This window comes from Heteronotia binoei, chromosome 19 (assembly GCF_032191835.1).
Source record: "Heteronotia binoei isolate CCM8104 ecotype False Entrance Well chromosome 19, APGP_CSIRO_Hbin_v1, whole genome shotgun sequence".
In the NCBI taxonomy this organism is placed as follows: domain Eukaryota; kingdom Metazoa; phylum Chordata; class Lepidosauria; order Squamata; family Gekkonidae; genus Heteronotia; species Heteronotia binoei.
The window spans coordinates 27354501-27368425 of record NC_083241.1 but is presented as its reverse complement, the minus strand read 5'-3'; the positions used below and the strand labels follow the sequence as shown (position 1 = coordinate 27368425).

The 13925-nt window shown below is 47.9% G+C and overlaps 1 protein-coding gene across 1 annotated transcript in view; it reads left to right on the top strand.

The window, feature by feature from the left end:
* Positions 1–13925, top strand: part of GLDN (gliomedin) — a 45648-nt gene that overhangs the window by 3601 nt on the left and 28122 nt on the right. The window contains exon 2 of the mRNA XM_060259971.1: positions 12408–12459. Coding sequence (XP_060115954.1) covers positions 12408–12459 — 52 coding nt within the window. The remainder of the gene's footprint in view (positions 1–12407; positions 12460–13925) is intronic.

Here is a 13925-nt window from a genome sequence, read left to right as displayed (position 1 = left end):
GGCTGTGTCAACCTTGAGCTGGCTACTTGAACCCAGCTTCCACCAGGATCGAACTCAGGTCGTGAGCAGAGAGCTCAGATTGCAGTACTGCAGCTTTACCACTCTGCGCCACGGGGGTTCCTCTAGGTAAATATTAGCACTTATGTCAGGCAGATCAAATAGAACAAAGTTAGAGTCCTGCGGCACCTTTTAGACCAACCAAATTTTAATCGGGGTGAGCTTTTGTGTGCCGAGCACGCTTCGTCAAAATGGAATGGAATTAGCCATTGTGTTGTTTGATGAAGTGTGCTTGGCACACAAAAGCTCACCCTAAATAAAGTTTTGCAGGTCTTAGAGGTGCCACTGGACTCGTAACTTTGTTCTGGTGCTTTAGACCAACACAGCTACCCACATGACAGATCAAATGCTAAAGACACAGTAGCAGAAGCTGGTTTAAGGTGGCATCCCTAATGTAAATGATCCCTTGGATTTTTGGCTTCTCCCCAGTGAGATCCATCCCACCAACATTTAGTGTTCAATGCTCATGAGTGGATTTTCATATCCTACCTGTGAATGCTGAAAGTCTGCAAATTTGACTTTGTGACTTAAGCAAAGTTAGACCTGTTGAAGTCCACTGATTTCAGTGGTGTGTCTGTGCTTAAGATGGCACCTTTAATGCCTTAATTAATATCCATCATCAATCTGCAAAAAAGCCCCACGTGAAGCAATGGTGACATCAGGAGGTATGGCATAATATGCAAATGAGTTCCGGCTAGGCGGTTTTTACAAAAAAGCCCTGTGCGAAACAATGGTGGCATCAGGGGGTGTGGCCTAATATGCAAAGGAGCTCCTGCTAGAATTCCACCCCTGGTTTTAGGTAAAAGCAGATTCCCAGTGGCTTGTCACGCTGGGTACTTTTTGCTTCTCTAAATCTGGATGACTCAGGCTGGCCTGATCTTGGAAGCGAGGCAGGACGGGCCGTGGTTAATATTTGGGTGGGAGACCACCAAGGAAGTCCAAGGTCACAATGCAGAGGCTGGTAATGGCAAACCACTCTTAACATCACTTGCCTTGAAAATCTCACCTGGGGTTGCCATTAAGTCAGCTGTGACTTGATGGCACTTTCCACCACCAAATGCTGGAGAGGACTAAGCAGATGTGTTGGATCGTTTGATCAATGCTTATAGGCAAAACTGGTCAGGGATGCTCTAGGCTGATCCCGCATTGAGCAGGGGTTTGGACTAGATGGCCTCAATGGTCCCTCCCAACTCTGTGGTTCTATGAACATCAATAAACTAAAACGCAGCAGCTCAGAATAGTCCTAACCAGGGTCACTAGGAAGGAAGGTGCTCAGATTATTTTACCAGAGCATTTATTTGCTTCTACCACCTGCCTTCTGTCCTGTCTGCTTTCTGGCATCTAAACCTGAGCTCTCTTCTCTTGCTCACTCAAGTTTTCGCCCATGAAGGTGGGTTGTCTCCTTAATTGGAGCAAGCTGTATTTGCTAAGTTCTTTTTGTCTTGTCCACTCCCTGAGTCATATAAACTATACATAACACTTGTACAGCCTGTGCACATAGGGTAACCCAACCTGCAAACCAGTGGTCAAAAGCAGAGGATGGAAACCATTCCCAGAAACAAAGATGGGGAATGTTTGCTTGTCTTTCAACTTACACCCCATGAGAGTTGTATTATTTATTTAATTTACTTGTACTCCACCTTTCTTCCCAGTGGAACCCAAAGTGGTTTACATCCTTCTCCTCCAATTTTCCCTCACAACACCCCTATGAGGTAGGTTAGATAGGGAGTGTGTGATTGAGCCAGTTTGGTGTAGTGGTTAAGAGCAGTGAGCTCTGATCTGGAGAACAGGGTTTGATTCCCCACTCTTCCACATGCAGCTGCCGAAGTGACCTTGGGTCAGTCACAAGTTTTCACAGAGCTGTTTTCTCAAGAGCAGTTTTCAAAAGAGCTCTCTCAGCCCCACCTGCCTCACTGGGTGTCTGCTGTGAGGAGAGGGAGGGAAAGAAGATTGTAAGCTGCTCTGATACTCCAAGTGAAGGATGGGGTATAAATCCAATCTCCTTCTTCTCCTCCTCTTCCTCCCCCTCCCAAGTCACCCATGGCACAAGTGGGTAGGGTTGCCAATCCCCAGGTGGGGGCAGGGGATCCCCAGTTTGGAGGCCCTCCCCCCGCTTCAGGGTCATCAAAAATGAGGAGGGGGGAGGGAAATGCCTGCTGGGCACTCCATTATTCCTTATGGAGGCTAATTCCCATAGGGTATAATGAAGAATTGATCTGTGGGTATCTGGGGCTCTGGCAGGGCCTTTTTTTTGAAGTAGATGCACCAGATTTTCAGCATAGCATCCATTGCCTCTCCCCAAAATACTCTCCAAGTTTCAAAAAGATTGGACCAGGGGGTCCAAATCTATGAGCCCCCAAAGAAAGTGCCCCTAGCCTTCATTATTTCCAATTAAAAGGTGTGCGGTCCATTTAATTGTGATGGCCAGAACTCCCTTTGGAGTTCAATTATACTTGTGACAACCTTGCTCCTGGCTCCACCCCCAATGTCTCTTGGCTCCACCCCCAAAGTCCCAGATGTTTTTTGAATTGGACCTGGCAACCCTACAAGTGGGGATTTGAAGTCTGGTCTCCCAGATATTAGTCTAACCCCCTTAGCCTCTACACCACACTGGTTCTTAAAGCCCTATTAATGTTAAAGCCCTTACAGTTAAATCAGACAATCATTTGCCTTCACATATGAAGATATGAAGCTGCCTTTTACTGAATCAGACCCCCCTCGGTCCATCAAAGTCAGTATTGTCTACTCAGACTGGCAGCGGCTCTCCAGGGTCTCAAGCTGAGGTTTTTCACGCCTACTTGCCTGGACTCTTTTTAGTTGGAGATGCCGGGGATTGAACCTGGGACCTTCAGATGCTCTTCCACTGTCCCTCCCCAATCATGCATAAACAAAAAAGACAGTTATCTGATTGTGTCTATTTTATTGTGTTGTTTTTGTTTGGCACCGCCACAACCAGGTGTCTGAGGAGGCAGCATATATATTTTCTAAACAGAGCAGTTTGACCAGGCTTTTAGATTCTCTGGTTGGAATGTGTCTCCTTTTACTGTCAGAGCCAGTGGAGGGGCTGCAGGGTGCCCCCTTGTGGCCACAGATCTCTGCATTAGCAGGGTTGTCTCGCATGCTTCTGGGGTGACTTGAGTTTTTCATCGGGAGGAATTGGTGTTCACTCCAAAACAAGTGGCGGTCAAGGGCCTCTCTTGTGGCTTGCATAACTTGCACAGAGCTCTGGGGGAACGCCTCGTTCTCAGGGCTGAATATTCAAACCAGATGCTGCCTGGTGGCTTCCGATTTGCGAACCTGGGACGGATGATGGAGTTGACGCTTTGGTTAGTTGTGGGGGCTTCAGCAGCTGCTGTGCGCATTGAGAAATGAGGGCCGCTGTGCCAGGAGTGGGCGCCATTGAGGTAGTTGGCAGGCCAGGTCTTTGGGCACGGTGGTAAGCCTCAGGGACTATTGCTCTGCCGTGATTTGCAGAGATGCCAACTTTAAAACTGATTCCCCAGGACTTTCAGTAATAGTTCGAGCCTTCAGCAGTTCACGAAGGAGGAGATTCAGCGATTGCCACGCGACAGGAGTAAGCCGAGCTGGTTTCCTTATCTTTTCCTGTCCACTTTTTGCTTATTTTACTTCATTTATACCATGCTTTTCTCCCCACCAGCTCTGGGTGGGGAAATACGTAGAGATTTGGGGTGTGGAGCCTGGGGAGTACAGGGCTTGGGAAGGGAAGGGATTTCAGCAGGCTACAATGCCATAGGATCCACCACTAAGGCAGCCATTTTCAATAGGGGAACTGATTTCTATTGCCTGGAGATCATTTATAATAAGGAGAGATTTCCAGGCCCAACCTGGAGATTGGCAAGCCTACCGATGGAGCTGTCATGTTCAAGATGCTAGGGGCTCATGCATCTATGCTAGGGGCTCATGCATAGACAGCAAGATCACTGCCTCTTTTCTCACGCACTCTTGGGAAAGTAGTGGATACTCCCTACAGACACATAGTTGATAACTTGTGAGGTCTTTTGAAGTCCTTCCTACTCCAACAAGGTACAGGAGAGCCAGGATTGACTCTTTGTTTTAAGGAAGAAGGAAGTGAGAATCATGCTGTTCTCCTCTCCTCTGTTTTATCCTCACAACAACTCTGTGAGGTAGGCTAGGTCGAGAGTGGGTGACTGCCCCAAGGCCGCCCAGCAAGTTTCATCACTGAGTGAGGATTTGAACTCCGATCTCCTAGTCTGGCCTTCTAACCACTGCACCACCCTGGCTCTCTGGGGAATGTGTTTGACTGCCCCTATTTGTGTATTTCAAACATGCTCTACCCTGCTTTCCTGGGACAATGCTTTTGAGTCAGCCTCAGTACACAATAAGGCAGAAGAAGAATAAAATGCAGGCTTGTGGGCCGTTACGGTCAGCAGTTATAGCAGCACTGCAGAAGAAACATAATGATGGAGAAAGTGTAGTGCCTGAACAAATCGGAACAGGGAGGGAAGCAGCTGGAGAGAAGGGCCCTCCCACACCAAACAAAACATCTGGGAGAAAAGGGCTGTTTTTGTCTTGCTGTCTGAACACCAAAACGTTAAGGGCCAGGGGAACATCTGTTTACTGACCTCAGATATCTGTTCTGCATTGGCATGACTTGGGGGCACCAGGCTGCTAAAAATTCCACATTTTCTCTTGTCAACCAAGCTGAGGCGACAACAGGGGCAACACAAAAGGGGATGTTGTTCCAGGGATAGGTAGAAAGAAGGCAGAAGTTGAACATCTGTTGTGTGGGGAATAGAGACGTCATCTGAGACACCCCTCTTCTGGACTAATAACTTTGTTGACTAGAATTCTCTAGAGACATCCAGGGTAAAAGACAAGACAAACTTACTCAACGTAAGAACCACATAGAATAAACGTCAGATGTCTGAGATTCGTAAGAAATGAACATCAGATGTTTGAGAGCCGGAAGGAAGGAAAATAGATGTGGGAGGAGGTAGTGGAAAGAAAGCAACTTTAAATGCAGTCTCCAAGCTGCTTGCTGGCTTGGCTTGGAGAAGTGATTTAAAAATGCCTTCTCCAAGCCGGCTGATAGGGCAGGGGAGCTTTGAGAGCCACACAATATGTGTGAAAGAGCCACATGTGGCTCCCAAGCCACAGTTTGGCCATCCCTGGACCAGGAGTTCCTAATGTTGTACCAGTGGACACCACAGTGCATGCCAACACTTTTCTTGGTGCCCCCCAAGTGCTTGTAGAAAGTGGGTGGAGCTAGGCGGGCATTTGCCTAGCAAGACTTCTAATTGGGTGTGCACATAAGAACATAAGAGAAGCCATGTTGGATCAGGCCAGTGGCCCATCCAGTCCAACACTCTGTGTCACACAGTGGCCAAGAAAAACCCCAGATGCCCTCAAGAGGTCCATCAGTGGGGTCAGGACAGTAGAAACCCTCCTACTGTGCCCCTCCCCAAGCACCAAATTAAATGTAGATTAAAAAATTCCCTGTTAAGCAGGGGTTCTACCTGAAATGTTGAAAGGGTACTATTAGAGTTATATAGGACCTCAGTCCTGGACATCTTGTGCTTGGCTCCATCAACTGTGGCCTTTTGTTTGTGATTGTGCCCACCACCTTGTGGCAGAAATCCAGAAGTGCCTGTAGGATTAAAAAATTGAGGACCCCTAACTTAGATTGGTGCAGTTGACCACAAAACAATTATTTTATTCCTGACTTCTCCAACATCACCATCTCCAGCTGCTTTTAGAATGTGGGCAGGGCCAGGTAAGGCTTTTGCCCAGCAGGGCTTCTGATTGGCTGCACAGATTAATAGGCATCTTGTCAAGCTTCTTCCTGAAATGTTAAAGACTTACTGTTAGCATTATACATCACCTTGCTCCTTGTGGCGTCGGAGAGGTGATATGATCACCATCAAGTACTTGAAGGGCTGTCATGTTGAGGATGGTGTGGAATTATGGTCTGTGGCCCCAGAAGGTAGGACCAGAAGCATTGGGTTGAAATTAAATCAGAAGATCTTCCGGTTCAACATTAGGAAGAACTTCCTGACTGTTAGAGCAGTTCCTCTGTGGAACAGGCTTCCTCAGGAGGTGGTGGGCTTTCCTTCCATGGAGGTTTTTAAACAGAGGCTAGATGTCCATCTGACAGCAATGCAGATCCTGTGAATTTAGGAGGAAGTATTTGTGAATTTCCTGCGTTGTGCAAGGGGTTGAACTAGATGACCCAGGAGGTCCTTTCCATTATTCTGTGATTCTATCGTTGGCTCTGCCTCCCGTGGCAGCCATTTTGTTGTTGCAACCACTGTCCTATGTCAGAATTCTCAAGGTGCCACAGGTCCCAAAAGACTGAGGACCTCTGGTCTAGCTCCTCCTGTGTCCCTTGAGGTGAAAAATGCAGCGTCAGCTGCTGCCTGAAAGCTGCGTGCACATTGCTAACTCATGGCTCTGCAAGGGCTGTAAAACTGCTTGAATTCAATAGCGGCAGCCTGAAAAGCGTTCTGAGTGCAGGATTGAGATGAGCACTAAGACACATCTTAACTTTCTTCCTTTACAGCGGGCTCTTCTCCTATGCCTTCAATAGCAGCCTAATACAGAGTACATAGTGCAGTATTCAAACCAGAATCATAATGCCCCTGTATAAATCGATGGTGTGGTCTCATTTGGAGAACTGTGTTCAGTTCTGGTCACCACACCTCAGAAAAGATATTATATTGGAAAAAGTGCAGAAAAGGACAACTAGAATGATTAAAGGGCTGGAACACTATCTCTATGAAGAAAGGTTAAAGCGCTTGGAGCTCTTTAGCTTGGAGAAACGTTGACTGTGGGGTGACATGATAGAGGTTTGCAAGATTATGCATGGGATGGAGAAAGTAGAGAAAGAAGTACTTTTCTCCCTCTCTCACAATATAAGAACTCGTGGGCATTCAATGAAATTGCTGAGCAGTTGGGTTAGAACTGATAAAAGGAAGTAGTTCTTCACCCAAAGGGTGATTAACACATGGAATTCACTGCCACAGGAGGTGGCGGCAGCTACAAGCATAGACAGCTTCAAGAGGGGATTGGATAAGCATATGGAGCACAGGTCCATCAGTGGCTATTAGCCACAGGGTATTGATGGAACTCTCTGTCTGGGACAGTGATGCTCTGTATTCTTGGTGCTTGCGGGGGGGCGGAGCAACAGGGGACAACAGGCTTCTAGTCTTGGCCCCACTCGTGGCCCTCCTGATGGCACGTGGGGTTTGGCCACTGTATGACACAGAGTGTTGGACTGGATGGGCCACTGGCCTGATCCAACATGGCTTCTCTTATGTTCTTATGTGACACAGAGTGTTGGACTGGATGGGCCACTGGCCTGATCCAACATGGCTTCTCTTATGTTCCTATGTACAGACTTTTTAGCAGGCAAAACTGTTCTTGGTGTGGAGATAATTGGTGGGGGAAGCAAAGTCAGGCACTGTTCCCCGCCCTCCCCGATTCTTTTGCCAACACCACACAGCCAGGCAAATCCCGCCCACCTTTTTATGCTTTCTTTTAACACAATCTCACAGCCATTGCCATTGACAAAATACCCTGATGAGGAGGCGCTCCTAAGAGTGAGCAATCACACTGCCATTGTGTGCAAAGGCGGGCAGATCAAAAGGCGCAAGGGATCCGGAGTTCACCCGGCGTCCCGACAATGACGGTCTTGGCGGCTGTGAATGTTCTGCCTGTGGAAAAAGGAAGGCCCAAATTTGCAATAAGTTGCCCATTGTTAGTTAGGCAAAAAGCGCAGGCTGGAATGTAAAGTGGGGGCACAGCCCTGATGCAATGCTCATCACAGCGATCTGTTTGCTTTTTGTTATGTCAGTGAATATCACTCACTCGATCTTTGTTCTCTTCTCAAAGCCAGCCGAAGGAGAAGAGCAGAAAAGGTTGCCCAGTGTGGCAGAGTGGGCAGAGTGATGTAGTGTGCCCTGCAGGAGATCAGGGTTCGAATCCCTCCGCCTCCGCTATTCCGGGAAGCTTGCTGGAAGACCTTGGGCTAGGCTGAGAGGGGCTGTGGTGTGAACAAAATGGAGGCAGAGGAACATGTCTGCTGGCCTGAGCTTCTGGGAGGGAGGGAAGGTGGGCTCGACATGTATGAACTAAACGCGTTTCGTAAATGAGCAGAAGAGAGATTCAGCCCCTGGGATCTCCAGTGTGGTGTAGTGGTTAAGAGTGACAAGACTCTAATTTGGAGAACCGGGTTGAATTCCCCACTTCTCCACTTGCAGCTGCTGGGTGATCTTGGGTTCGTCACAAGCTCTCTCAGAGCTGTTCTCTCCAGAGCAGTTGTCTCAGAGCTCTGTCAGCCCCAGTGACCTACCTCACAGGGTGTCTGTTGTGGGAAGAGGAAGGGAAGGGGACTGTAAGCTGCTCCAAGACTCCGAGTGAAGGGTGGGGTATAAATCCAACTCCTCCTCCTCCTCCTCCTCCTCACGATGACATGAAAGGCGTCTCCTCTCCCTGAGAACCTGGAGAGCTGCTGCCAGCCAGAGTGGGCAACACTAACCATAATAAACCAGGGGTTCAACTCAGAAGGCAGCTTTGTAAGTTATAAGATGGAACTGACGTTCCCTTGCAAGGCTTAGTTAACATGCGGTGAGAGAGTTGTACCCAGAAACGTATGAACCCCTCTCCCCCCCCCAAAATATGCTCACAGTTCTTCAATTTGTAATTATGCACACTTCTTGACATCTTCTTGACGACTGAAGCAATCAAAATTTTGCAAGCATGTGCATCCTAGGGAATGCTGTGCAAGGGTGTGTGTTCACTAGCACCACTAGGGAGCCCTGTGTAATGAAACCAAGAAAACCGGAAAAAAGTGGGGGAGGGAAGTTTGGTGTAGTGGTTAAGTGCACAGACTCTTACCTGGGAGAACTGGGTTTGATTCCCCACTCCTCCATTTGCACCTGCTGGAATGGTCTTGAGTCAGCCAGAGCTCTGGCAGAGGTTGTCCTTGAAAGGGCAGCTGCTGGGAGAGCCCTCTCAGCCCCATCCACCTCACCAGGGTGTCTGTCGTGGGGGAAGGAGATAAAGGAGATTGTGAGCTGCTCTGAGACTCTGAGATTCGGAGTGGAGGGCGGGATATAAATCCAATATCATCATTATCATAATCATCTCCTCCTTCTGACATGACTCCCAGGCTTTCTCTTAGTCATGCAGCGAAGAATGCAGTGGCCTTCCTGTGCAGTTGCCTTCCAAGCAACTGCTGTTTTAAGGTATACTACCTTTGAATATTCAGGTTCAATTTAGCCATTGCAGCTAATCAATCAATGGCTTTCCCGTATGGATTTCTCTCTTCTACTATTGAATGCCTATTCAATAAACGGTCTGCCTTTGGGAACCTTTTGGCCACATTAGTGTGATTTTGGAGGAAGCCCTGTGCGCTACAGATGCTGGGGGGCTGGGGGTGGGTGGGTGGGGAGACACGCTCTTGAGTTATGTGTGGGTCCAGCCTAGCTTCTCATTATAACCTTTCAGTAGTTTATTCAAATGTGCAGCTTCAGCCCCACCCCCACCCCAAGGAGGGTGTGTGTGTTATTCTGGAGTGTGCCGAACATCCTGGTCCAAGCCACAACATCACACGCCACAGCACTGCAAGTCACAACACTGAGGAAATTGCTAGGACTTTACTCAGGCATGTATGTTTGACCTAATCATTGCGTGGTTGGATTTTAAAACATGGCACTTTTTTTTAAACGGCCTTAGTGAATAAGGTCAGCCGGTGGCCTTCTTTCAAAAGTTAGTTTGGCTTCTACGTGAAAGCATGGCCAAACGTGCCCTTATTTGGGGTCGTTACAATTTGTTCCATGTAAGCGCTGATATCTGCACAAAGAGCAACCGCCACAACCTTCCGGAGGAAATAAGCCATGGCCGTAGGGGGGTTTGGGGACCACTGATGGATGTCAAGTGGGAGATCCAACCAGCGGCTCAAGTTTGCACCACCTTTATGGCGAAAACTGTAAAAGTTACTAGTCCTCAACAGGTCTTTTTTTGTAGCAGGAACTCTTTTGCATATTAGGCCACACACCCCTGATGTAGCCAATCTTCCTGGAGCTTACAGTAGGCCCTGCAAAATGAGCCCTGTACGTGATTGGTGGATTGGCTACATCGGGGGTGAGTGTGTGTGTGTGGCCTAATATGCAAAGGAGTTCCTGCTACAAAGAAAGCCCTGGTCCTCAGTAACAAATTACTGGCCTATCTGCTAATGCACGGTATGGTAAAAGGATGAGTTATCTTTTGTTTCTTAAACATAGGCTTTTTCTGGAGGGAGAATCAGCTTTTAGCTATTAACGGTTGGCTTTGTACATCGGGTTATACCTTGTGGCCTAAACCTATATGCTACATAAATAATTTGATCACCATGACTGGTTCGAGGGGAGATGAGGGTCAGCCTTCTAAAAAGAAACAGGCTTTCAGTTCAAAGCTGAGTGGCTAAGAGTTGTTGTAACAAAACGTTAATGTTCAAGGTGGCAAATGGTCGTGAGTAGATGGATAGTTAAGCCTGGTATGGTGACAAGGCCCAGGGGTTTCATAAGAAGCCCAGGAGGAACACATTGTATATTAGCCCGCACCCCCTGACACCACGTCTGTCAGAACTGCGTTCCTGCTCAAAAAAAGCCCTGAGTTTTCATAATGTTATATTGTGTTTAAGTCAGCGTTTCCCAAATGACAGCAGCTAGGTCAGTGTTTCCCAACTGTTGTGTATTTAAGTCAGTGTTTCACAAGTGATGGCAAGTGTCAGTGTTACCCAAATGATGGCAGGTCAGTGTTTCCAAGCGATGGCACTTAAGTCGGTGTTTCCCAAATGATGGCAGTTAGCTCAGCATTTTCTTATTTATTTATTTGGATGAGAAGAAGAAGAAGAAGATGATGATGATATTGGATTTATATCCCACCCTATACTCTGAATCTCAGAGTCTCAGAGCAGTCACAATCTCCTTTAGCTTCCCCTCCCCCCCCCACAACAGACACCCTGTGAGGTGGGTGGGGCTGAGAGAGCTCTCCCAGGAGTTGCCCTTTCAAGGACAACCTCTGCAAGAGCTATGGCTGACTCAAGGTAATTCCAGCAGCTGTGAGTGGAGGAGTGGGGAATCAAACCCGGTTCTCCCAATAAGAGTCCCCGCGCTTAACCACCACACCAAATTAGCTGTTTATTTAGATGTTTACACACACTTTTCTCCCAAAATGGGGTCCCAGTGAGGCTTAAATCTTTCCTCCTCCAGTTTGTTCTCACAACAACAACCCTGTGAGGAAGTTCAGGCTGAGTGAGTGGCCTCCAGTCACCCAGCAGGCTTCCTTAGCAGACTGGGGATTTGAACTGACATATCCCAGATCTTGGTCTGACATTTTAACTGCTCCATGACAGGGGTGATCTAATCAAAGAGGGTTTTTAAAAAGTAATAATACCCAAAGTGTGAAAGCAATAGTTTCAGATAATAATAATCAGTTAATAGATAAGTCAAAAGTATTACTGAAAGTAAGTTTTAAAAAAACACAAGTAACAAGAAAATGTAAGCCAGCGGAGATAATAGAAATGAAAACCACTGAATTAAAATAACCCCCAACAATCAGAGAGCCTTCAGTGAAAATCCCCATTGAAGTCTGTCAGCATCTGTTAAAATCGGTCAGCACCTAAAACATCCCATTCAAAACAAAGATACTAAGAGGAAAGTCTTAATGTATCTTTTAAAAGACAGGAGAAATGATGCCAGGGGGGTGTCCATGAGATGAAATTCCATAAAGCTGAGGTGATGGCAGACAGATGCTTTTATTCTGTATTCTAAAAAGGAGATCTCTGTCATCTTTGCACTTCAAAGAGTTTAGTTTTAGAGCAAGGAAGAAAAAAAACCTGCCTATTTTCATAGGAGCCTACCTGTTGGATATCTGCTTGAGCTGTGCATCTGGAAGCCTCCAATTTCGGGAAGGCAAGAACAGAGACACATGCAGAGACTCAACAGGGAACCTCCTCCAAAGGTGGTCTGTTCAGGAGTAATCTAATCATCTGATTACACCTGATGCAAAGTCAAGGTGCTGTGACTTTCTACATGCTGTAACAGATCAGAAGGAAGGCAGCATGTACAGAGATGGTAATCATGCAGAGATGCAGTAGGGTAGCCTCCTGTGTGTATGGATACTGTCCACAGGAGCCTTTAAGGAAGTGAATGAATTTATGTCTTGTGGCATGTTGGCATGCCCTCAGGGCCTGCTGGAGAACTACAGCATTAGAGGCTAGAATTGAGGTCCAGCAGAGGGAGAGGTCTCTATGAAATGTTTACCCTGGAACCTATGAAATGTTTGCCTTGGAACACTAACCTTGTGTCTTGCTTTCACGCTTTTAGGTCCGAGTGATGTTGGAGCTCTGCAATGGCACCAAAGGACTATGTTTAACAGGTAGGTTGTCAAAAAAGGGCCCTATGAACTGATGGGCATTCTTTGTCCCATTGACATTGCCACTTAGAGCTCAAACCAATAAGACAATCATCATGTGTCCTTGGCCCATCCCTAACTTGCAGATTGCCGCCTCAGTTTGCCTTAGGACTGTGCAAGAAAGCGGTTTAATCCTTTAGCCTCTCATCGGCTCTTGGCACTGTTCTACTTTGGCAGCGTTTAAATTTTGCTGTGCTGCGAGGCAAGGTGCAGAGAGCTGGTTCAGGGGCACAAGATAACCGAAGCAGAATAGTTATTTGGGTGGCTTTGGGCGGTGTCTGTGGAAAGGCACATGTGCCCTGACCTCCAGAGCAATTGGTTTCACTGCCATGAGTCTCCCTTGCAGAACATGTGCTCTGTCCAGGCGAGGTAGGTGGCCGGCTGGGGTGCCACCTTGCCTACAGGGCACGGCTGGGCGCCCCCTCCACCCTCCCTGCCGCTCTCAGCTTCCCAGGTCATAGACGGTCATAGAGAGCGACCAGACGGTGCACCAGTGTACACTCTCCTCCAAGTCTGGCTTCCTAGCAGAACGGCCTCACTCCGAGGCTGCCTCCTCTTGCAGGGGAGACAGCCTGGGAGTGAGGCAGAACAGCCCCGTGGCCCCTTTCGCCCACCCGAGACTCTGGCAGACAAAAGCGGCTGCGTGGCCTCACTCCTGGCTGCCTCCCCTTGCAAGGGAGACAGCCCTCGGAGCAAGACAACAGCCCTGCTGCCGCTTTTGCCTGCCAGGACCCCAGTGGACTAAAGAGGTGGCATGGCCTCACCCTGACACCCATGGGGAGTTGCAGGCATGCGGGTGGCCTGGGGTGGCAAAATTCCCACCACCGCCCCTGACTCTGTCCAAGAGCAGCCCACTGAAATATAAGTTGCCTCTGATCTGGGGATTGAGTGTGAGTTGTTTGCTTGCGTTTAAAGATTAGCTTTCAATGAGCAGCGTTTTTTCAAAAGGACTTAACGCTTTTTCTGTCCCTCCCTCCCCTCGCATGCTGTATTGTCCTGCTTAGGTTCCATAGTTCTCTGTACAAGTGAAGCAGGAAATACATGTTTCTTGACAGTTAAACCAATTGTGGATGGCTCCTTTATCAAATCGTAATCACCATGATTTTCTGGTTGGTTGCTATGAAGTGAACCAGTTTGGAAATAAAGCTGGGCTCCTCAGCGTGGTGGCGTGGGTGCCATGGCGTCCACAGGCACCGTTCTGGGGTCTCCAGCTTTAGAGCATGTCTGCATACTGAAATGCAATGACACCGGGGTGGAATTCTAGCAGGAGCTCCTTTGCATATTAGGCCACACCCCCGATGTAGCAGAAACTCCCAAGAGCTTACAAAAAAGAGCCTTGTAAGCTCTTGGAGGATTGGCTGTATCATAGGATGTGGCCTAATAGGCAAAGGAGCTCCTGCTAGGATTCCACCCCTGAACAGCCCCTTAAT